This window comes from Ammospiza nelsoni, chromosome 8, assembly GCF_027579445.1.
Source record: "Ammospiza nelsoni isolate bAmmNel1 chromosome 8, bAmmNel1.pri, whole genome shotgun sequence".
NCBI lineage: Eukaryota > Metazoa > Chordata > Aves > Passeriformes > Passerellidae > Ammospiza > Ammospiza nelsoni.
This window is the reverse complement of record NC_080640.1, coordinates 12,154,072-12,177,993: the sequence shown is the minus strand read 5'-3', so window position 1 is coordinate 12,177,993 and position 23,922 is coordinate 12,154,072. Positions and strand designations below refer to the sequence as shown.

Sequence of the window (23,922 nt, the reverse complement as noted above, 5' to 3'; positions counted from 1 at the left end):
ATTATGTAATTTTCTTGGCTAACTGATCTAGCAACTCTAGTTACAAGACAAGATGGGATTTCCTTGAGGTCATTCCCCCAAACTGTGTGAGTTGTTATTTTCCTGGCTTACCCACAAACAGAATGGCTTGCTCTTCTGAAATACTAATGTCCAACTGTTGAAAGGTTTTGCCAATCAAAACATTGTGGCCTTACCCCGATTTAATAATGTAAGGCATCAATCTCCCCTTTAGTATTTGTTTGATGTGTCCTGCACCCTGCTGAAATATCCCCTCCAGACCTCCCTGAGCTCAGGCTCTGATTGAAGAGAGATGCCATGCATCAGGCCTGCAGCTTTCTCTCTGAAATGTTTAGCAGGGGATGGTGGTAAAATGTATTTATTTTCATGTATTGAGGAAAGACCATATATTCCAGTCTTTTTTTTTTTCCATCACTCAGAGATGGGCCTGAGGCCAAAACGGTGCTGCTAAGCTTGTTTTCTATTTAAAACCTTCATTTTTATTAATAACCCTTTACAGCCTCCACACCAGCACAGCGGGAGTTGCATTTCCGTGTTATGTCATCGTGAACCGTTATGTATTTAATTCCTGTACCCACAAACCCATGTGGACATCATTAAACACGCACCATACAGCATTAAAACCCTGTTCCATAAAGTGTGATTTAGTAAAAAAAAAAAAAGAGCTATGAAGTGGGGATTTCTCTCTTTTTTTTTTCCTAAGGTCATGGGAAAATGGAGAAGTAGGGGAGAGAGAAAGGGTTCAGCAGTGCTGCAGGTTAGCTCACAGCTCTCCACGCCTGCAGACTGAAAACCCAGCCGGCTTCATCCGCCCCAGAAGATTAATTACCCAGGAACTCCAGGCTGGTGATGATGAATTTCTGTTTGGCAGACCACAGAGACAACTTCTACAAAAATTACAGGTTACAAAACAGCAAAAATCCTTGGTGATTTATTTCTGCCAAGTTAGTTTTCCATGACTTCTTTTCTCCCTAAGAGATGCCTCCAGCAAGGCAAAAGAGCAGGTGTCCTCACATTGCTGAGAGTCAGTTATCAGAGCCACTAACACGTATGAGGGTGGCACAGGGTTTGCTCCCAGTTTCTGTTACAGCCTCAGGCTGTACTCTATGCAAACATCTAATTCAGTAATGAGACAAGTTGTGTACCTTCTGTCATCCCTCTGTTATCTCATATGTGGTATTGGGGATGAAAAGGTATGGGGAAGGGAGAAAGTGATAGGAGAAATACATCAGAGAGCAAATAAAACCAATGAACAGAGTACCAGTGGGACAAATAGAAGTAAGTGTTGCAATGCTGGGGGAAACAGCACAGAACATATTGAGAAAAAAGAAAACAATATCCAAGGGATATGAGGGTAAGGAAAAAAACAAACAAAGAAAAAAACTAAGCAAAACAGAGATAGCTAAAAAAGACACAAGAAAAGATATGCCAGCATGAGGCAGAGAAGCTGATGCAGTCAGAGATAAAGCAGCCAGGTAAGAAAGCTAAAAGAAAGCAATGGATAAGAACAAAGCACAATGTAAAAATGTCATGTAAAAGATTTAGGTACATATGGAGAATAGGAGACAATAAGCAAATTGCCTACAACACACACTAGACACCTTCCAATGACCTAGTCCATTATACTGGAATGAGGCCTGCCAAGCCCTGTTTGATGGATGAATTCCCTCTGCTCACAGAGCAATGCTGGCTGAAGTGAACAGACCCCAGTGGAAATGGTATCTGACAGGATGTTTCAGCAAGCACAGCCAAACAAAGGTGCTCCTCACAGCCTTGTGCTTATGGCTTTCTCTCAGAGAGGCTGCTTTCCCTTATGGAGACTGCATTGATGCTTCACTGATTTTACAGCTACAGAATTAAGAGGCCTCCTCAAGGATACAGATGAAGATATACATCTAATTGCTTTCATGCCCTTTTTAGTTGGGTTTTGGAATTTTTTAAATTAAAAAGTTGTAAAAACAAATGCATAAAACCAGCATCCAGGGCACACACAAATTATTTGCTATATCAAACCTCTAAATCATCAGGCCAATTAAGCCTTTCTCCTGTTTTGTGATATGTGTGTTTAAAAGTCTCCACAAGTAGATGTTACCTACCCTCTTCCCTTGAAAGCCGGTGACTTATTCCAGTTAAAATTGTTGTGTTGGCCCCAAAGCCTGTGTGTACATACTCCATACCTGCCCATCTCCAGGCAAGAAAGAAGAATTAATACATGATTTGTAGAGGGGGCTACTGATGAATGAACCTCCTTTGTATCCCAACCCTCTCCAGAATTTTTATTCCCATCAAACAAACATACACATGCATACACACACAAATAACTCTGGGAGCACATGTGCTCCTGTTGAAGTCAATACAGTTACTCACTGTGTAGGAAACTACCCACGTGCACTAATGTCTGGGGGAGGAGGAGGAGGCTGCTCTGGGGATGAGGCTGACAGCAAGTTTAATGTTATCTAGCTGCATTACTCTCGAGGTGAAATGTTTCTGACATGTGTCTCTGTTGGGCTGTGTCCTACTTCATTCAAAACCAGGAATTTGCTTTGATGTTTTGAAAATAAAGCCTTAAAAGAAGAAACAGACGTGACTGGCAAAACTTTTTCAGGAAACCTGCAAAGGACCACTAGAGCTGTAAGCTGTTAAATGGGTTTATTTTGTCTGTTTTGGGTAAGTCCTCTTTTAAACTGATCACCTGAGCTGAATGAATCTGAAGTGGAGGTAAGACTGGAGACTTTCTGAGCATATATTCAGATAGACAAAATCATGTCAGAAAGCAACGTTTGTTTGTTAAAGCCCAAAATTCTCTGTTTGCTGATATTAATTCAATCTTCTCTCAAACACTGCTTATCCTGCCAGAGATCAGGATGTATTGGGCAATAAACCAGGGCTCAGTAGTTTATATGCCTGCCCACAAAAACACTAAATATAAACTACTTGTCAGGAATCTGCAAGGACAAAATTATCTGATTTATGAGGATGCTGAATGATTGAGCCAAGACTGTATTAAAAAAAAAAAAAGCCTTAAGAGAAAGCAGGCAAAAAAGGGAAGAAATACAAGTACTAATTATATAAATCACTGGAGACCAGCCTTCCATAAGAAGAGGGGGAAAGGGACTGCTCCTATGATGCCATTTCATCCCTTGCCTAACAATCCAAAAGCACATAACTTTCAAAGAACTGCATTTTTTCACAGGCTGGAAGCACCACAAAGCATCCTTCATCAGCCTGGCCTTTTGGCTGTTCTCCTTCTCCAAATGCAAATTCTACATCTGGAAAAAGCAGTAATCCTCTCTCCTGCCTGAAAGCCTCCTTTTATCTCCATTCTCCTCAGAACTCCTACTTCTTGCAACTCTTCACTCTGACATACGACTTTATTGAAGGGATTCAAGGCTTTCTGCTCATCTGCTGAATGTCTGCCTCTCATTAAAGCCCAGGCTCACCTTTGGGGCTCTCTCACTGGCCAGCACAGGTCACCCTGTCCTCCCTCGCCAAGCATCTGTAACACAACCCCCTCCTGAACACCCAGAGGGGCAGAGCACAGTAACAATGAGCATTAACAAAGCTTATTTATCAGGGCTGGCAAGAAAAGCCTCTCATTAGCTGGGATGGTCTGTGCAGCTCGGGCTGCTCCTCCCCCAGGGGATGGCACTGCTGCATCGGGAGCATCGCTGACACCCCAAGTGCCCGTCCCACAGAGCCCGGCTTTGTGCAGTGAGACAAACAACAAGAGAGCTTTCCACTGACCTCTGCTGCAAGAGTTTACAGCTGTGGGCAGCGTCCCAGCAGCAGCCTGGCCCTTGGCTTCACTGCTAGGTATGTGTGGAGGAGAAGGAACCAAGCCAGATCCACCATGCAAGGTGCCTCAGCACCCAGGTCAGCTGCAGGCACTGCAGAGGTCATGTGCAGCTGAAGAACCTTGTCATTGGGACTATACAAAGTGCTCAGTTCTCTTACTCATGTGACACCCAAATTTAGCAGCTGTGTTGCTAACATGTCCCATCTTGTAGGAAGAAATGTAGAACACTGGCAAGGTGTACCAGTTCCCCCTACAAGAGTAAAAGCTGCCCCAGTTACTACTCATTTTGCATTTGCCCTTACTTTCAGGGGTTGATGACAGCCTTACACCCCACTCTCTGCTCCCGTGTTCTGAGCAGCTGAAATAATTCTCCTGACTTGGGGTAAAAATTCACAGCACCACTGCCAGTGTCACAGTGCTGAGGCTGGGCTTTTTCACAGCAAAACCCTTCCTGCTCCTCCTTTACCTCCCAAATATTCCCAATGCCCCAACCAAGGGTTGCACCAGGGCTTACACTGTGATGCATTCATGAGTTCTTTTTCTGCTGGCCAGAGGCTGGCACAGGAGAAAGGGATCATGCACGTGGCTGATGCTGTCCCAGAGCTGCCTGCTGGAGAGTTGAGGAATTGTGTAGGCAGCACCAGACACACCTCAGGACTGCCAGAGGCAGATCAAGTCCCAGCCCAGAGACCTGGGCACCACTGCAGAAGGGTCACCTGCAAAGCGGCCTGCCAGATGTCTCTGCGCATGTCTGTTCACTCCACAGCCATCCTGCTCCTCAGTAGGGCCAATGAAAACTATTCGATTTCAGGGATTTGGGACCACATTTCAACAGGGACTGAGAGGCTCATTTTTGGTTCAACAATCTCATGAAAAGAAAATTTCTCTTTTAGTTGGATTGAGAGAATAATTGACATCTCCACAAAATAGTGTGTTTTGAAATTTTAGCATCCTCAAGAACTATGCAGCTTCCTTAGAAAGAAAGGATGATGTTGGTGAGGATTGCTGGTAAGGATTTCCTTCTAATCCTTAGGAAAAGAACCAGCAATCTGTCCAATGGGGAGCAGCAGAGACAGCAGCACTGCTAATTCACTAGTGCACCAGGAGAGCTTCAAGCCTCTGATGAACACTGTCTCTGGCATGAGTCACTCACACCTCACTCCTGGCATGCTTGGATGGGAAAGGAAAAGGTTTATCTTTTAGATATGGTGCCCCAGCTGTTCTGATCCTACAGTTGTTGCCATGGTTGGCTTCTCATAAAGCAAAATATACTTTTTTTGGTCCCCACCATTCAACATTTTATTCTTCTTTTATATTTTCAAGTACTAGCTATCTCAGGTTACTGGTGATTTTTTGTGGTGGTTCCTAAACGAGCCTGAACTGCCCTGATTTTTCAAACCCACAAGACTGTAATTGAAAGCAAATGTAATCAGACATACACAATGTTCTGAGGCTCACCACAGTGCACTGCAGTCAGCATTACTGCAGTGGCTGTTAAAACTCTTTGGAGCTGGGAAGAAATACAGCTTGCAAGAATCCAGCAAATAACCAGCATTTATTAGATTATACTAAAGTATTGCAAAGCCACAGTCAATCCTCTCTTCACTAAATATCTAAGGTCTGTTTAAATGAACATCTTCCTGAGCTTAGGCCAATTGTTTTAAGAGATGAACAAGAAAACAAGGAAAGAATTTTACTTCTAACACAGCAAATTCTGCAATCCTTACATCACTGTCGATCTTATATTGTCCATTACTGTCAGCAGGGTCAGTCCAATCAAACTCTGCATAACTGGAAAAAGGCCCAAAACCAAAGGGTATCTTTGAACCCAGACACACAGCTCTAGCTGGAGATAAGCAGTAGCAAATCCCTTCCATAAAACTCCCCAACAAGATGCAAGCATTAAAAGAGAAGGTGGTGGTGTGATGGGGCAGGGGGGAAGGGAGTGGTTAATTGAATTCCCACTGCCTCTTGAGTCTGCACTTAAAAGCAGGTCTAGGGTTATCTGTGAAATTTCAATTAAATCAAAAGCTTTGATAACATGATAAGTCATTCCAGAGTTTGGAGTCAAAACACATTGTTATTTGATCCTCTGCTTGTGTTTCTGGGAACAGCACGCATGAAAGACAGTCAGCAGCAGAGCAGTCAGGAAGATGGAAAGGGTGGAAATGAATCTACTAATAGATCACTGTGTCTCCTTAGCCAGAGACACTTGAGGTCTGGTATTTTTTTATATATACAGAGTCCTAAAGGTAACCCATTTCTTATGAGACCGAACACAGAACAAAAGAGATCACCTGGGACATGGGCAGCACTCCAGGGGATGGCTCCCTACTGCCACAAAAGTTGGGCTTTTTTCCCAGGCTTGCTGTAAACAAGATTTTTACCTGCAACAGCATTGGGAGGTGAATGCAAATCTCTGTGACAGACACAAAACACTGGGCCCTGTGTATGTAATGGAATGGATTTCTAGCACAGACTCTTTGGAGGCCTGAGATGAACAGGTAAAGACAGGTACACTGAAAAACAATAATATGATTCAACCAAGCCAGAACCAAAACCTAGCTCTCATCTCAAGAAAATGCAGGAGAGGCAGCAGCTCTCCAGAGAGACATGACTTGCTTGGCCTGTTGTTCAGCACCCTTTGATTGCTAAGGCTTCCTCCTTTCTCTTCAGAGGCAAGTGCTGGATGAGAAGGGCAGTGCCAGAGACTCTCAAAGTCCTGTTCACTGAGGAACATCACCTCTGCTTACCAGTGTTCAGACAGCAATGCTTCACCTTAAATAAATGTGAGATTTCAGCTCCACCTGGCCTGTGATGGTAAACAGCATTTAATTAAAATACATTGTAAGCATGCCTTTCCTTGTCACATATAGCACAGCCTGATAAAATCCTATCAAATGTAATAGGATGCCTTACCTTGCCCCCAAACAGGTCAAAATCACACAGAGGGTCACACTAGGCATGTGTACATGAGACTTTTATAACCAGTGAGGCTACTAATCCTCAACAGTGCTAAAAACAAAGGGACTCTCCAGACAAGCAATGTCAAAATTACACAGCAATCAACACAAAGAGAGCAGACCACTGAAAAATCCCATCTGAACCCCAGGCACCACTGGGGGATAACTTAGAACCCTCCTCTTCAGAGTGAAAGATCTTCATCAAACAACAGTGTGACCATATTATAGACAAGCCCTGACAGGCTGAGTTCTCCTCTGTGATATAATCATATCTGCAACGTAAGCTGCCTGTTCTGGCTTTCCAGATGTGACACACACAGGACAAGACAGGCTATACTCAACTCTGTCATGTTAGTGCATAGAAAACTCCACCCCAGCTCCTCCTGCCTGGCAGGCGACGAGTCAATGGTGACAGTGTGCAATTAACCTGCCAGCAGGGGCTCACCAGAGCAAGAAACCCAGATAAAAAAAGGAAGTCCTTGTCCCTCATCCTCTCCTCAGTTCCAGGCTTATCCACAGAGAAGATGAGGACCAGACATTTCTCTTCTGTATGAAATAAAGATTTCTTTTGAGTCTATCAGCAGGGGCAGTTCAACCCTGTAGGGTGCAAACCAAGCATCACCTGCCTTTAAACAGAGAACTCCAGGAGATCCTGTGGCATTGAGCCAAACCTCTCTAGAAATGAGTGCTCAAGGATAACTGGAACCTCAAATCCTTAACAACAAACTTGATAATCTCTGAATCCAGTTATTTTGGTTCTGATCCAATCCTGCCTCATTAGGCCAGGGTTCCCCCACTGCCATAAACAAAGAAATTTACTCTTTTGACTTTCTAACTGGTTTTGCATCTAGGAGGACCAGCAGAACAAGCTTTCCTGACAGATTTTGGAAGTAATGTTTCTTCCAACATTGAGTGATGATTTTTTAAAACAAATTATTTTTGTAACTGGTCATCTCTTTAACTGTATTATGGAAAGAATGGGGTTTCCTTACCAGAATCAAAACCTCTTAGCAAATCTCTGAAACCTAAATCTGCAATCATTCTGCAGGTAGAGCCAGGAGATGTAAGGATCCTTTCCAACATCACAAAATAAATCAATGAGACAGTAAGAAGCAAATTTCCCAGTGCCCTGCATTAACCACTCAGCTTCTCCAGAAAGAAGAAATTTTATGGTTTAAGTTAAACAGTAAGCAAACTATTACTTTCTAATCTACAAAATAGGCACTGGCAAATCATCAGCAGTGATTGCTCCTTTAGGATATGAGTAAAATTACTTGGACAGAAAGAAAGATCTTGAGCCAACATGTTTGGCATTTAGTTTTTCTAAAGGCACCATCTCTGCATTTCAAAACACCTGAGTCACTACTCTTGTACAGTGAAAGAAAATTATTTTTTTTTTTAAATTTGTGCTCATAAACAGTGAAATTTAACCAGCACTGACACTCTCTTGTGTTTCACCCCAGCAAGGCAGTGTCCAGTGCCACTGCTGAAGCTGCTGGGTGTTGGCAGAGCTCTAATCTCATTCTCATACTGATGAATTTCGAGTAAGTCTGTTTATTTATGATCCATCCTGTGCCCATGACAGCATCCCACTTTTAAACCCTGCAGCCTGCTTATAACCAATCCAGGCAAAAGCTATTTCTGTACACTTGGCCGCCAGTGCTGAGTGTCAGTACATTAAACTGTCTTTGCTCCTCTCAGCTCTGTGTCCTTTCACAGTCAGGCCTAAAAGCATGAGCCAACCCAAATGTGATACCCAAGGCAAGGGATAAAAGCTCATGTTGCTCCAGCAGCCATTTTCTATAGGTTTTTTTTCTGGTTGCTGAACATATTTCATTTAATATGCTTTCAGTTTTCCCCCAGGTTTATTATTTTATATTCATCTATGTGTAATTTCTTTTTTCATTTTCTGAAAGAGTAGCAAAAAAAAAATTCAATCTTTTCTCAGGAAGTTATTTGCTGGTATCACCAGTGCTGCAGCCAGTAGCAAATTTCAATACCCTCCATTTGATATCCCAGTCCAAATCAGTTTATATGCCACAAACAAAAGGGAAAGCCCCGTGTTAAACTAAAGAATATAACAAGTAATGAATCTGTTATTTCCTTTTTTCCATTCCGCATCGGCTTAGTTTATTTAAGATAACAATCTCCAAGCCTTGCAGAGATCAGGAGCACTGATGAAAGGCAGCACACCCAGGGGAAGCACAGCCTCACCTGACCATTGCCCAGGGACTGAGCTCCTGCTCTGGGGGCACCACTGGCATTGGCCACACTTGCCTGCTCTGTTCCTGGGCTGCCTGACCTCTCAGCACAGACTGTGACAGTCCCACGCTGGGAGCAGGACACTGTAAAGCACTTCTGAGACTTTTTTTCCCACAAATTTAGGTGCTGAGGCCAAATATTACTAATAAATACAGCCCTGAACCAAGAATATTTCAGAAAATAAACACAGGTGCTCTGCTGCACTGTGCTCAAAGAGCTGTGGTACCTAATTCCCAGTGAAATCAGTGAGAGCTAGGTGACTAATTAAGAGTGGCCAAGCAAAGCTCTTGGCAATAACAGCCCTAAGCATTATTGAATCCTTAGCTACCTAAACCTCGGTGAATAAATAATTCTTTGACAATATTAAATTTTTCTTCCCTTCAAGACAGAGGGTTTCAACTGCCTTATGCTATCACAATCTTTAATCAGAATTTTTTCCACTCTGTGTTTCATCATTTACTTCCCAGGTAAAAAAAAAAAAAAATCAAAGAAAAATAAGACCTCTATCTCTTTTCTGATTTTGCATTTCTTGGGGAAATCCATTTCCATTCTGTCTCTCTCAAGGGAAACAGATTTCCCAAATAAAATGTGTGCATTAGCAGTCACAGTAACAGTGCCAAGTTCAGACTCTAATGCCAATTGTCATCAACTGGTGCTGAGCACATTCCTAAATTATGTGGAAATTGTCTGAATTATCTGTATTGCAAGTCCTGTAAGAAAGAGCAATCACAAAAAAAGAAGGCCAGCTTTCCTCATAGCACATCAGCTCAGAGACTCAGCTGTCCAATGTATGGGGAAACACAATTCAAAAGCCATACAATATAAGGGAAATATAAGCAATGAAATATAAGGGACTAAATGTAAGAGAAAATATTTTCATCATACCAAACAAATCAGAATAAACACAGATATTTTGCACATGAAAAGTTTTCTTCCTCTACCAATATGTAATTGAATTGTTATTACAGAGCAGGACTGGGAAACAGAAATAACTGTATATAGACACAGTCATGCTTATGGATAGAAATAGTGTACTGGGGAGCTGTGCTTTAGCATCAATATGCTCATAAACTAAAGCAGCTTCCTTAACATGGTCCCTCCATTACCCTGGCTATTTCTGTTCAGCATCCTTATCAGGAATTTGTAATACATGAAGAATAAGAGGAGAATCCAGCTTCCATTTTACAGTGGCTGCCTGACATCAGAGCATCTGAGTGTTACACCAATATTTATTTGACAGAGATATGATCACTAAAGCTCCTGGCTACAGACCACAATAGAGCATTTCTGTTCTTTAGTAAAGGCACCTTCAGCATTAACTGCATTTTCAGCATGAACCCTCATAATATGTCACATACCTGTAAGTTCCCTAGCTTTTCTGGATTTGCATATTATTTGAAAATTGCTTTATGATTCTCATAGGAAAATTATTCTCAGATACTGAACACTGCTTTAAATTCAGCTGATAATATTATTGGTGGTGGTTTTAAACAGAAATCTTGTTTGAGACTGCATGCATTTCTATAGAGGGAAGTAGTGGAGAACTGAATTCTTGGCTCTTGATCGGCTCTTTAGACTGGCTCTAGACATAAAGAAAAAACAAACTCCCACAAGAGTGGTCTGGCTGTGATACTTTGAAACTCACTGCAAAAAAACCCTAAGACCAGTAAACCATATGCAATGTCTAATTGATTAATCCTGCTTTTTGGGTATTTCTGTTATTTCTAGTAAAATAGAATCATTTAAAAAATTGGCTTCTGAGATTTTGTTTGTTGACTGTGAGCCCTGGCCTGACCCTGGCCTTGAATTTAAATCCCCAGCAGAAATCTGAAATTAATCTACCTCTGGTTTAGTTATCAGTAATTATAATTATTAACAGAAGTATCCAGTAAATGAATGATTTTTTAGTGACATTAGAACAAAGGATAAATAAAAACACACTTCCTTCTTACCTCACAGTGTCTTTTCCCGTGGCAGTGCAGGATCTGGCCCTTACACGGGCATGGTAAAGGACACAAGCCCAGCCATGTGCCTACAGACACAGGCATTTGCCTAAACACTGAAATGTCAAATTTGGAAACAGAAGCAGCTGAGAACTGCTCCTCCTGTACCAGGGCTGATGGTTTGAAGCTTGCTTTCCCTGCTGCTAACCCAGGGGTGGAGTGAGAGCAGTCAGACAGCTGCCCTGGGAACACTGTCACTGTCGCTCCCAGTGACACAGCTCACAGTGCCCAGCCTGGCACATCACTGCTCCCTTGGCCCCCCAGCTCCTTGCAAAGCCATGCTTTCACCATGTGGAACAGCCTGAACAACTCCCACACCATTCCACACAGGAATTTAGGGTCCTCCTACAGTCTCTCCCATGCCACATGAAGGAAACCTGCTGTTGGCAGCTACCTGGCCTGGAGCTATCTCCACCAGCAGGAGCAGGCTCGGAGGAGACTGTCAGCCAGTGCAAATGCTGAGATTTCTTGAGACATCTCTCCAGCTCTGTGCCTGTGAGCTGCTGTACCCTGGAGAAATTTAATGGGCTGGAAGAAATACCTTCTGCCTATTGTCACAGGACTCAAAAGCATGGACCATCACCAAAACAGAAAACCTAAGCTGTGAATTCAAGCGAACAAACTGGCCAGATTCTGAGAGATTGGGAAAGGCCTTTACTGCAGCTTTTACTGCAGCTTTTGCTGCAGCTGGGCTGTGAGCTGCTCAGCACTGCAGGCACCCAGCACAGCAGCAGTAGGAAATGACTCTGCAGGGAGCAGCCAGGCAGCCAAACACGGCACAAGCCGGACAGGAGCCACAGAGAAGCAGGGAGGAGAAAAGGGCAGGGCAGAGGACGGGCTGTAAGGAAGAAGCCAGCAACACATTTGTAAAGGCACCTAAGGAACTGCAGGGGAGTTTTGGTGTCTTCAGGACAATAGGAACAGAAGTGAAGACCTCAGCTTTGTGGCTGAATTGATGCAGTGCTACATGGATTAGTGCACCACTGCAAGCCACGGCTCAGGAGTTAAAGGCATGGATACCTCTCTGCATATCCCAGCTGCAAGGTAAACTAGACATTTTTGTCATTCCTCCCTCAAAGTCTAAACTCCCATGTATATCTGTCTGGAAGCACAGGTTTAGTCACTGACACTCAAAAACTCCATCAACTCTCTGGGCTCAACAACCCAAATGCACATGGGATTAAGGTTACACTCCTGAAAATTAGTTAATTAAACCCTAGGTCAGGCTTTGTCTTATGAGGCCAAACTGCTGCATAAAAACTGAGCAGGTCAACATGAAACTAAAGGTCATCTCATTGTGCACAGAGAGGATACATGCAGGCAGCACAAGCAATTCTGTTCTCTGCCCCTTGGTGGCCGAGTCACTTGCTTATTGTTCTTTAACCCAGCAAGCTGAATGCCAATGCCTGCGCTGACAGAGCAACATACAAACCACCTCTGTGCTGAGGGCTACAAGAAGCAGCTGAAGAAATAGATAACATAATTAGGATAGTCTAGATTATGCCTCCAGGCTACAGCCCTACCTCCAGTGAGAGGAATGATGAACCATGAGGTCTGGGGAAGACTGAATTCACAGGGCTTGGGCACCACTGGCTCACTGTTTCTGGAGGGGCTTGGCAGGGTAAGAAAACAAGGGAATACATTGGGATTTCTCTGGAATCATGCTCCTTCCTGCAGTGCCTGCTGAGGTTCAGAATCGCCCTGGAGGTGTCCTTCCCCCAGACCCTACACAGTGGTCCAGTGAGCCTCAGATCTCTTCCCTTCCCCCTCAGTTCACAGAAGAAAAACACTAAGATGTTTCCGTTGGCTTTTACATCATCTTTTTGTAGAGACTAATCTTCAGTTTCCAACAATACATCTTTTGTGAAGCACTCCCAGCAGAAACCTTAGACACCTTCCCTAAGATCTGTTTGCTTACAGAAGACGAGGTAGGATTTGTTTAAACCCAGCTAGATTAATGTCTTGCAGACATTAGTGAAGTGAGATTTAATCAGGTTATTGCTCTACATTTTCCAGGGAAATAAATCACACTTATTACTAGGTTGGAATAGGATGCAAGGCTTTGGCTGAGAACATTTAGTCTTTTTTGTTTTTGCAGAGGGCAGTGAAGGGATAACTTGAAAATTCCTGCAAGGCTGTCAAACAGGCCCTCTACAACTGTGAGTAGGGACAAGGGATGCAAGCCATAATGCTTAGGGTACACCTTGGGGTGGGCCTGGGTCCCAGGCCCTTTCCTTGCTGTAGGGTCTGCATCAGTACAGAAAGCAGACAGGAGTTTCAAGCAGACTCATAACCCCCATTTGAGATCCTCCACACAAACTCTTCCATAACTCTTAGGACCTAACTCCTCTTCTGGGTGTGTGTTTCTGCCTGGCACACAGGGATGTGTCTTTGCATTGCAAATGGGGTGTTGTGGGATCAAGTAACCTTTGCAAACCTACTTGCAGACCCTAAATGGAAACTCTCAGTGATGCCAGTAGTGCCTTCTTTAGTACACATGTTAACACATCTCCTTGTACAAACCCATGCATGTGCAAGGAACAAAGTCTGGGAAATCAAATTGCAAAGGTCCTCCTCTCTTTTTCACCAGCATGGGAGCAGACAGCTGAAGCCAAAACAAATCTTTCAATAACTACAGGTTTGCGTGTGCTGAAGTGCCCAAAGCCCATAAAAAAAAAAAAAAAAAGCATCCATTTCCCCTTATCCAGTGGGTGTGCAAACAAGGGAGAAAGCAAATTATGGTAACACTGCCTGCAATCAGGTTTCAAATCATGCAACAAAGCAGCACAAAACACAATGGGTCCAAGTCAAAATCTTATTGCAGAGTACAATAAGATATATCCTGTTTTGGGATGAAAGAGAAAAGGAAATACCAGGCAAGGGAGCACTGTTGCTTGTAAATACCCTCCTGCCAACGCTTTCCCTGGATAAATGAGTCCTATGGACCCTGAGTGCATCAGAATGAATCAGCCTGTCTGCTCCAAGGTAAAAACTACAATTCTGCCTCGTGTTTAATGGGAGCTCTTTCCCTCCTCCTTTTCTTGGCTTCCTGCTCAGAAAGAATAGACTCTCCAGAGACAATTTTGGATCTGGACCACAATCTTGCTCCCTACTGATAGCTAAGTATCTCTGGGCAGGAGTACATTTAAAGAAGCAGCTGGTAATTATGAGCCAAGTGCTTACTGGCAGGATTTCCCCCTGCTACTGAGCCAATGCTTTTTGGGAACTAAATGACTCCTTGGTGATAACTATCAGGTAAAACCTACAAACCAGGGGAGGTTCCCTCATTAGAACCACGAGCAAGAAACAATGCAAAGGTGGGTGGAGGATGGCTGAAAATTGTGTCTGAGGGCTGCTTGACTTCCCTGTCCTCCATTCACCCACACAGGTTGTATGTAACTGCTGGGCATTTTCTAGGTAGTAATGAAAGCTACAAAATCTGTTCCCACGTCTACAGCAGTAATGAAAACAAATGACTTTTTCCTTCCAGCTAATCAAAATGTACCGAGCAGCACGGGAAAACCATCACCACACTTACTCTTTTGGAGGGTTAAGGTCTTCTGGGCGAGCCTCGAAGAACCTGAAGACTTCATCACACTGTGAAATATGGGGAGGAAGCCGAACCAGTGCCTGCAAAACAAAACAGACAGTGAGAAGTACTTAGACATAAGCCAAGTTTGAAACATGGCATCAAACATCTAAACTGCCACGCATGAGGAGGCAAAACAGTCCTGGCAGGGGGAAAAGAATACTGAAGAATACAGGTTAGCAGCACACCTGGCTCCTTACCTGAGAAGAAAGGAAACAGCAAGCCTTGACTGCAAATGTCAGGTAGGAAGCAATGAATTCAGACAAGCAACAGTTCTTAGAATCAGCCAATGTTATTTATTTTGCCATGTGCTCAAGAGCAAAGTTTGGTCCATAAGTGCAAAACCATGACACTGCACAGATAATTGCTCTGTGGCTGGGACAGTCTGTGACATGGGCTTGCACAGCACCTCACATGCTGAGGTTAAGGCCTACAGGCCTTGTGTCAATGCACACAAATTCAACACCCATTCAGACAATAGATTAATGTGCTCATAAAGCTTTCCATGAAGTACTGTCCACACAAAAAGCAGCGTTCGCTAAAAAAAGCCCATAATCAAACCAAACCAAACAACAATTTGCTCCTAAATTAACAGGAAAGGAAGTTTGAATAAGTGTCTGAAAAAAACAAATCAAAACCCAACCAAAACACAGAGAGGCTTTTTCTGAATGAAGAAGGTTGCACAGCACATCCTGGCTAGCAGTGTCTGTGCACTCTCCTTGGCAGAGAGACATGGCACTTGTCATATTCAGCAATAGATAAGTACAGTCTGGGCATCAACCACATTATGTTGAAGTGTACTGGAAAGCAAGACCTAAAATAAGACAAGCACACAAGGCAGAAACATGCTATGAATTTGCTGTTCAGAATCTAGAGCTTTATGGTGCCAAGAGAAGTTAAAGAGCTGTCCCCAGCCCACAGAGATGGGGCAGCAGCTCTCAGTGACATGACTGGGTGGCTGCCTCCAGAAATGACAAGCAGGAGAGGAGAAGAGGCTGGACTTAACCTCCTCCTGCGCTAAGTTATGCTGAAAATAGGCCACAGGTTAAATATAGACCAAGCTTCTTAGAGTTGCTGTAAACCTGTTTGACAAAATGAGATTGTCTGGCTCTTCTCCTAGTTGAAAGTAGGACAAACAATCTTGAAAGACAGATGAAAAATTGCACCAGAACTAAATGAAGATGCATTAGGTGAACAGGTTATATTAACCATGAGGCATCTGACTGATCTTGGTCAGACACGCCAGAAGGTCCAACCAAAGCACAAAGGCAGGACAGGGCAGTTGGTTTTTACCAACACAGCTGTTTTTAACCAAGCTTTAGAAGTGGCCAGATTTGTTTCCAAGACCACATTTGCATGGGGGTGTGAAGGAAAAGAGTTGGAAAAAGCCTGCTATGAAATTGTAGTCTCCAGTATTATATGATTTGGTCTTGTTTTGAGGTGTTCATAAATTCAAAGTCAAATGCTTCACACCTACAGCTCTCCTCTCCTTTGTGAAGGGATATTACAAGAACATTAGGAAAATCTATTTGGTATCACTAGGCCTGTGAAAAATGAGGCTCTGGCCTTTGGTCATGTGGAATTGCACTACAGAACTGAAAAAGATGCCTTGCAAAGGAAGCAGCACCAGATGCAGAAGCTGGGCAAGAGCTTGGTGGGTCCAAGTGCCAGGGTAAGCACCACAGGCTGCTGCACTAAGGCAGGATGAAACTGAACAGCTGGAAAGCTCAAGCTCTTCTACAGGAACAAAGGATGCCCTGGTCTCCACCTCTGTTTGTTCAAACTTGTCTAAAAGGGTAACAAAGGTGTGAGCTGTGCCTTTCTTCCTACTGTACATAAATACATGCATCCAGCTGGCAAACCAGGAATAACACTGGGAAGTCAGGAAGTGCCCAGGAATAGTAATGATCACAGCATGTTGAAGAGCCATGCCTCACCAGCACAGCCTAACAAGAACATAAACAACATTTATTCATCTGCACCCCAAGCAAGAGACAGCAAAGCAATGCTGTCTAACCAACAGTGGATGGAGCTGGTATTTAGCACTGGCTCTACTACTCACACCCTTCTTGGTCAGGGCAGGTTACTTAACCTCTTTTCATCAAATTCTGCTGGGCTATATCTTCAGCTACCCCCTTACAATGCTGAGCAATAACACTTACCTAATCTGCAGAAAGGTTAGGAGGCTCAGATATTCAATATCTACAGTGTGTTTTGAAATCCCAAAGGGCTCAGTCTTGCACAGTCAATGGGGCAGGAGCAAGCAGTGCAAACGATACGTGTCATTACTAGAGAAACACAAATACCAGAGTCACACCCAGCACGGGGGTCTGGGGCATCAGACACCTTCCCAAAGAGTCCCCACTTCCCTGCAGGTCACAGGTGCTCACCCTTCCCAAGAACCAGGCTCCAGATGTCAATACTGAGCTGAGCACAGAGCGGGTGTTCAGTGATGGAGGAATGCAAAGCTGCTGTGGAGATTTTTGTTTCTAAATGAAGGGAAGCTTTGGGAAATCTGAACCCCCTGAATCAGTGGTTGTCTGCCTGGAAACCCACAGAAGCACTGTGATCCTGCTAAGCTGAAGGAGGATGGCTGAAAAGCACCTGTCTGACTCCAGGCTTTTGCAGGGAGTGGATAAAAATCAGCCAGTCATTTCCACACCCAGCCATCCACCTTCCCACCCTGGGGCAGGGCTGGCTCTTCTGCTTCTGAATCATCTCCCAGTGTGCTGCAATCTCCAGCCTTATGCACAGAGATGGACTGAAATCCAGCCCACAGTAACTTGCCATTGCATGCTTTTTGGGAAGCTCAGGTGTAAAGTCAAACCAGTCAATTTTTCCTTATTTTGTTTTAAGGAACAAAACCCAAAGAAGTGGTAAGACACTCTAAGAAATGGTTTTAAAAAGTGCAGCCAAGGGTATAAAACCAATCAGGTTCCTTCTATTAAATTTTGAATAGTAGCAGGGAGTGGTGACACTGTTTAGTGAGACAAGTGTCTCTTCAGCATTCACATTCACACAACATTCACATGAACAAGTCAAAGCCAACACAATTCTGGTGAGCAAACAAAAAGTGCACTGAGGAGATCAGGGACACCACTGTCACTCTGCAAGGGGAAAATGCAAGCTTCTGGCATTTCCAGCAAGACAGTTCCAGGGCAGAGCTGCAACAGCCTGAAGGAAAGACTGGAGGGTCAGGGGAAGAAGTGTAAAGAGGAACAAAGAGGAACACAAAGGAGAGAAAGGACAGGGAAGTGACATTCTTCTGGAGATGTGGAAGCCAGAGGTAAACACACACAGCTACAAACAGCAAGCATCCAGGAACTTGCACAGGAAAGGTGAGAGATAAAAAGAGCCAGCAAGCAGAACTCAGCCTTGCACAAGCATTGAGAACTATCAGTAATAGCATGTTTCCTTGCTTGGCATGCACAGGACGTGCACTGCTCAGCCCTCTCACATCCCTCAGGAGATAGATGGGCTTTCATGTGTCCTTCCAGCCTGTAATCATGTCTGGCTCTATAGCACAGCTTACAGCCTTGCAGAGCAGGTGACTCAAAAGGCTACAGAAAAGCTGAAACATTAGGCAGGGTGTGAGCAGGGTGTGCTGGGGATGGCCAGCTACTCTCAGAGCCCCAGCCCACCTGTGGAAAGCTGCTGTGTGCCACACACAGCAATCAAATTGCTTATGGTTACATGACATGGAAACTGCTCCCTGGGACTGTATCACAGCTCAAAGGCTTCATGGAATACCTGGTATAAAACCCTGCAGGCACTCCTAACAATGTGTTGAGTGCTGTGGGTTGCATTTTTAAAGGTATATTTATAAAAAGCTGATGCAGAGATGTGTATCTGCAGAGATGCAGAGCACATGTGTGGGTATGCACAGAATTTTATTCACCCCATGAACTTCATGTGTCTTCCATGGGAGACTGGCCACACTTGTCTATCAACTGGTATCATTGCTAGAGAAAGAGCAGCATCCTCAGAGGGTGCTTTGTCTACCCCCTGCCATGGGTGTCTGCCTCTGGAAGGGGTGAATCACTGATTGTCTCCACACAGCCCCTAGAGACACTTCAGATGCACAGCTTTTAAATCCCTAATGTCCAGTGGGTTTATTCCCAGCTCTGCATACAAAGACACAGTGCCAGCTCACAATACTGCACAGTTATGACTCCCTTACTTTTCCCCTAATTGTTTATCATTTTCATTAACATTAGTCACTAGAGCCAAATGTTTGGGAATGGCCATGAGCCCAACAAGGGGGAAGGTGCAAATAAAACAGATGATTTCTGAGAACAAAGAAATAAATTGTTTCATCTATATGAAAACATCTTCTGTTTGACTGAGAATCTCAAGCTTGAACTAAAGCACTGAAGTGGTGGATGGCAAACACTGACAGGCAAGCAGAGAAGTGGATGAACAATGAATAGGGGTGGTTCAGACTGGAGAGAAGGAATAAATAAAGAGCTGAGAAAAGGAGGAAAGAGGGTGCAGTTTTGGAAGTAACTGGAACATTGTAAGAGCTTCTGGCATGGAAGCACCATAACACAATGGAAAACAAGGCTCTGCTCCAGGTGCTGAGAAGAGTGTTACAAAAAATTAACTCTCATTACTGCAGCCAGTCTAAATGCACTGGGATTCTGAAACATGGATTAAAAATGTCAGATCAAGTTTGAAAGTATTTCACTAACAACAGATAAATTTTGAAAGTATTTCAGTTAAACTCCCATTCTTGACCAGGACTACTATTCCATCTTCAATCAAACTAGCTTAGTTGTACAACAGATAGAGAGAGAAATGTCTGTGTACCTGTCTTGACAGGTTCAAGGATTAAACCTTGAAAGAGAGGCAGGACTGAGAGACCAAGAGGGAGGTGATTATGTTTGTGAAGTATTGTCTCTCAAATAGTGAACATTAATAAAAGAATGACATTAATAAAAGTACTTCCTGGCACTGATGTGACTTGCTCATTTAATTTCCATTTAGGTGATGTCCATTTGAATACTCAAGCTTCACTACAGAAAAACTCCCAAGCTTCTTCTTAAAACCATATCCAGTTATTTGGGACAGCATGAAGGCATGTGACAAACCCAGGTTAGTGTTTATGACAATGGGATGTTACATCTTAAGGTCTTCCCTGCACAAAGATGCTTCCCTCAATTAGGATCAGCACGCACAAATATGGAAGTCAGCAAATTCTGGCCCAGTTCTTCCCAGAGGGCTGTGAAAGGACAGAGCAATGGTTTTGTGAACCACTGACCTGAAAGGTCTTTCTTGAAGACAGGATGGTACACACTGGACAAACACTCACCAGAGGTGTGTTTGAGAGATCAAAAGCCTCATAAATAAAATGCCCCTCGGGAAGGGAGCTCTATGAAGTTGCTCTTTCTTTCACATTGGCAAAAATTCCTAAATAAATTTAGAAAATCGGGTCCAATGAGCCCAGAAGACCTTAAATCACACTAAACTAATTCCAAGCCTACAGTTAAGAGGGAAATCATCCAGCGAGACTAATTCCAGCGGGCAGCACACATTTACTGGCAAAACACAGTTTGTTTGGTAACTCACTCAGGTTACCAGTAAGGACATCCAGACTCTGCACTTTCATGCTTACAGATGAGAAAACTCCTGGAAATCTTCCCATGTATCCCACTCCTCTCATTTTTGTTGCAACTTCAAAGTTTCCTGCAGCCTTAGCAAAACCACTGCCTTAGCTACCTCTGTGATGGCATTTCTCTAAGCTGCTACAATGCACTGGGAACAACCCAGACATGAAGGGTACAGAGATGGAAGCTGTAGGGTCCAGAGGGATCATGCCCCTGATACAGAATCTTCTGCAGACCTCCCCTTACTGCCAAGTATCCCCACAAACTCTAAAACAGCCTCTGCCTGTTCCTGGCACAGAAACCACAAACACTTCCACACAGCAGGAGTAAGACCTGCTTCTCAGCCATGCAAATTTCCACACTGACAGACAGTCTGCAAAAACAAGACAACAAACGGTCAAACATTTGCATCCCCCATTTGTGCTTCAGCTTTCCAGGACAGGTGACATGGATGGAGAACTCTTATCTTGCAAAAAAAAAAAATGCCATGAACTTTGCATTTGAACCTGCCTCCCCCTCTGCTGCCACACAGATTCCAGGGGACAAATGTCTATTGTTCTGTTTATTCATTTGATTCCATCAGCTTCACCCACATCATTCCAGCAAAAATCTCTAATTTTTTCAAATTTGTCAGCCTACTCATTTCAGGATTAATATGGACATAAGCTTTGAACTCTTATAGAAGTAGGAACTTGTCAAAATTATGCTCTTGCTCTACAGTTCCATACAATTCTCTAAAGAATCAAAACATTCACTGGAGAAGGGCAGAAAAGCAGAAAATAGGTACAAAGGCAAATTAAATACAAATTACAGTAAACTGCAAACCAAATAAAAAGACACTACATCAGGCACAAGAAACCAATGTGCCAGAGACCACTGGAATAATATTCTGGAGAAGTCACTAAAGTGATACTCAGTGCTGAGAACCACTGTGGCTGCTCCTGGAGACAGAAAACACTGGGCTGGAGGAAACTGGGCTAATCCAACACTGCAGGGTCTCTATTCACAAAAGCAGCATCTATCAATACATAGATTAAGTAAACAGATTGAGTGCAGGCACATATCGAACCATGTTTGGGCAGCAGCAGCAGATCTGACCAAAGTGAAACCATTCTATGATTCTATGACTTGTCCAAGAGAGAAAAAAGGAAATGAGGAGAGCAGCAATCACAGCACCACCGTGTCAATGAATGTGCCATCAGCCACAACACACCCCTTGGCCATGACCAGTGGAGCCCCAGCAGGCCAGGCTGGGTCAGGTCAGGTCTGTCTGGGACACAGACAATGGGGTCCCAGAGAACCAGCTGCCCCTGGTCACTGCTTTCACTGCTGGGTGACAAAGTCCCTGCTTTCCCCACCAGCATCTGCTGGGTGAACCCTGACATCAGCCGGCCCCGCTGCTCCTGTCGCCGGCAGTTCCTGTCTGAAGGAGGGAGGCTGGGGACCCACTGAGACCCTACATATTTCAGAAAGAGCCATTTGGCTGCCAGCAGGAAGACAGTACACTAATTGTCACACAAGAAAGCCTGATCTCATGAGAGAAGACTTTAATTGCAGCTTCCTCACCCCGGGGGTGCAGATGGCATGGGTTTCACCACCACCACCACCACCCCCAGCACGCCTCAGGCACTTTGGCAATCTGCTTCCAATTTTGGATGAGCAAATGTCTGACTGGAGAAGTTCTTGGGAATGCTTTTTCCCCCCTCCACCTGCTCCTCTGACTTTCTAAAAATGGAAAGAAAACCTCAAGGGAAATAAGAGAGGAAGTCTGGGGTTTAAATAATGTGCTGACGGACTTGATACCTTTGCAAAAACTGGGAATCCTACTTGCCTAAGCAAGTAGAACTTGCCTAAGCAAACTGCTTTTATTCTACTGACAGAGAATTAATTATCATCAAATCATAAACTCTAGTTTAGAAAGAAAAGATTAGGTGGCTTAATATTCTTCTCAACAGAGTCAAGCTTTTCTGTCCAGCAATAAATCTCCAGGCTTTCACTCATGAGGAGAAGCATTCCTGGAAGACACAGGTTCACCCTCAGTGCTGCACAAGCCACCGCTGTCCCTCTTGTGGCACCAGGGGACAGACAGGCAGAAAACAGAAGAAAACACCACCTTAGCTGTGCCACTCTGCCTGCTCAACTCCTGAGTCATCAAGGCTGATGCAGAAAAAAAATCCACATTTAGGGCAGGTGAGGCTTAGAGCCTTTACTGAGTAAATGAGGCACCAAACCAGTACATTAAGTTTGCCAGGGAAAAGCTGTGAGGACCTGGGAGCAAACAGCAGCCTGTTTCCACCTGCCCTGTCAGTCTGGGTCGTGTTTGGGAGGGACCATCCCGCCCTGTGATGGGTGTCTGTGACACATCCATTCCTTTCTCCAGCAGGGAAATGCCAGTGCTGGTGGTGCCCTGAGCCCCCAGGCAGGAGAGCTGTGCCCCCAGAGCCTTACCCTGCAGTACTCATCGATGGGCTTCAGCCTCTTCACTGCTACGTCTCGGACATGGCTCCTCCGGAACAGGATCTTGCCTGAGGAGAGAACACACGAAGGGGAGGGTTAGGGGCATCACCTGCCATGTGGGACAGCACAGCAGCACCAAGCAGAGAGGGTTTCATCCCTGGCTCCAGCCATGGCTGTCAGCATGAAACCCGGATGACTGCCACCACAGTCCTGCCCGTGTGAGCTTCCAAAGGGCACCCAGGGACTTATGGGACAGAGGGGGGTTCTGATTTCACCCTGTAGGTAACACAGAAGGTTTTGGTTCCCTCACAGTGATGGCAATACCCTGAAATGGACTGACACTATGCTGTGAGTCGCTCCCAATTGACGGTCACTTTGGCATAGCCATGCTGGCTGTGCAGGAAGCATCAGGGGCTCCATCTGCTCCCCACTCACTGCCTCCCACTGTGGATGCTCCTGCCCTTCCAGCAGACAAACCACACACCCAGCTCACGAGCAAATACAAGTCTGTTGGTGACAGAGCCCTTATAAATCTACACGGAGAAACCAAATAACAGAAGAAAAATAAACAAACTCTTTTTTTTTTTAACTAAAAGAAAAATAATAACCTCCATGTCCTTACTGGATGACATTTCTGCAAGCAGTTAAGATTAAATAAACAACCGGGTTTTGTGTGAAACTGATTGTAACAAAGTTTATCAAAATAATCTAGGAACTGAGTTTCCCCACACACAAGGATGTCATAGAGTTGGTATTTTTTTGGCTAGAAGGGATTATATCTTCATATCCTTTTTTGGTGGTTTTCTTCCCTTTTCCTTTTGTGCTGTATTTTTTTTAATACAATCAGACAAGAATAAATTGTATGTTCTCCTTGTGGTACAAGAAAACAGTATCTGCCAGCATTATTTAGTCCATGAAATATCTTTAAAAAAACCACATCTATACTACACCCTGCTCCAAACTTCTACCAACAGGCAAATAAGATACTCATCCATAGATTGTGAGATAAGAAACTGGACTAAGAAATCAAATCAGATCCAAAATCTGAATATGTGGCTTTGACTTCATCCGATTGCACAATCTGGGAGGTTAATGAAATGGCAGCCTTTGACAGTCCAGTAGCACAGGCTCTAAGCCTCCCCCAGACACTGCCCCTTTTAGCTGCCTTTTCTTCCACAGCTGCTAATCTGGAAGGTGTTAAAGCCTTTTGTTTCAGACAGGAGAAAGT

At 44.1% G+C, this 23,922-nt stretch overlaps 1 protein-coding gene across 1 annotated transcript in view; it reads right to left on the bottom strand.

The window, feature by feature from the left end:
* Positions 1 to 23,922, bottom strand: part of SH3PXD2A (SH3 and PX domains 2A) — a 230,729-nt gene that overhangs the window by 111,834 nt on the left and 94,973 nt on the right. The window contains exons 4-5 of the mRNA XM_059477426.1: positions 22,686 to 22,762; positions 14,581 to 14,672 (exon numbers count right to left, since the gene is read on the bottom strand). Of these exons, the coding sequence (XP_059333409.1) occupies positions 14,581 to 14,672; positions 22,686 to 22,762 (169 nt within the window). The remainder of the gene's footprint in view (positions 1 to 14,580; positions 14,673 to 22,685; positions 22,763 to 23,922) is intronic.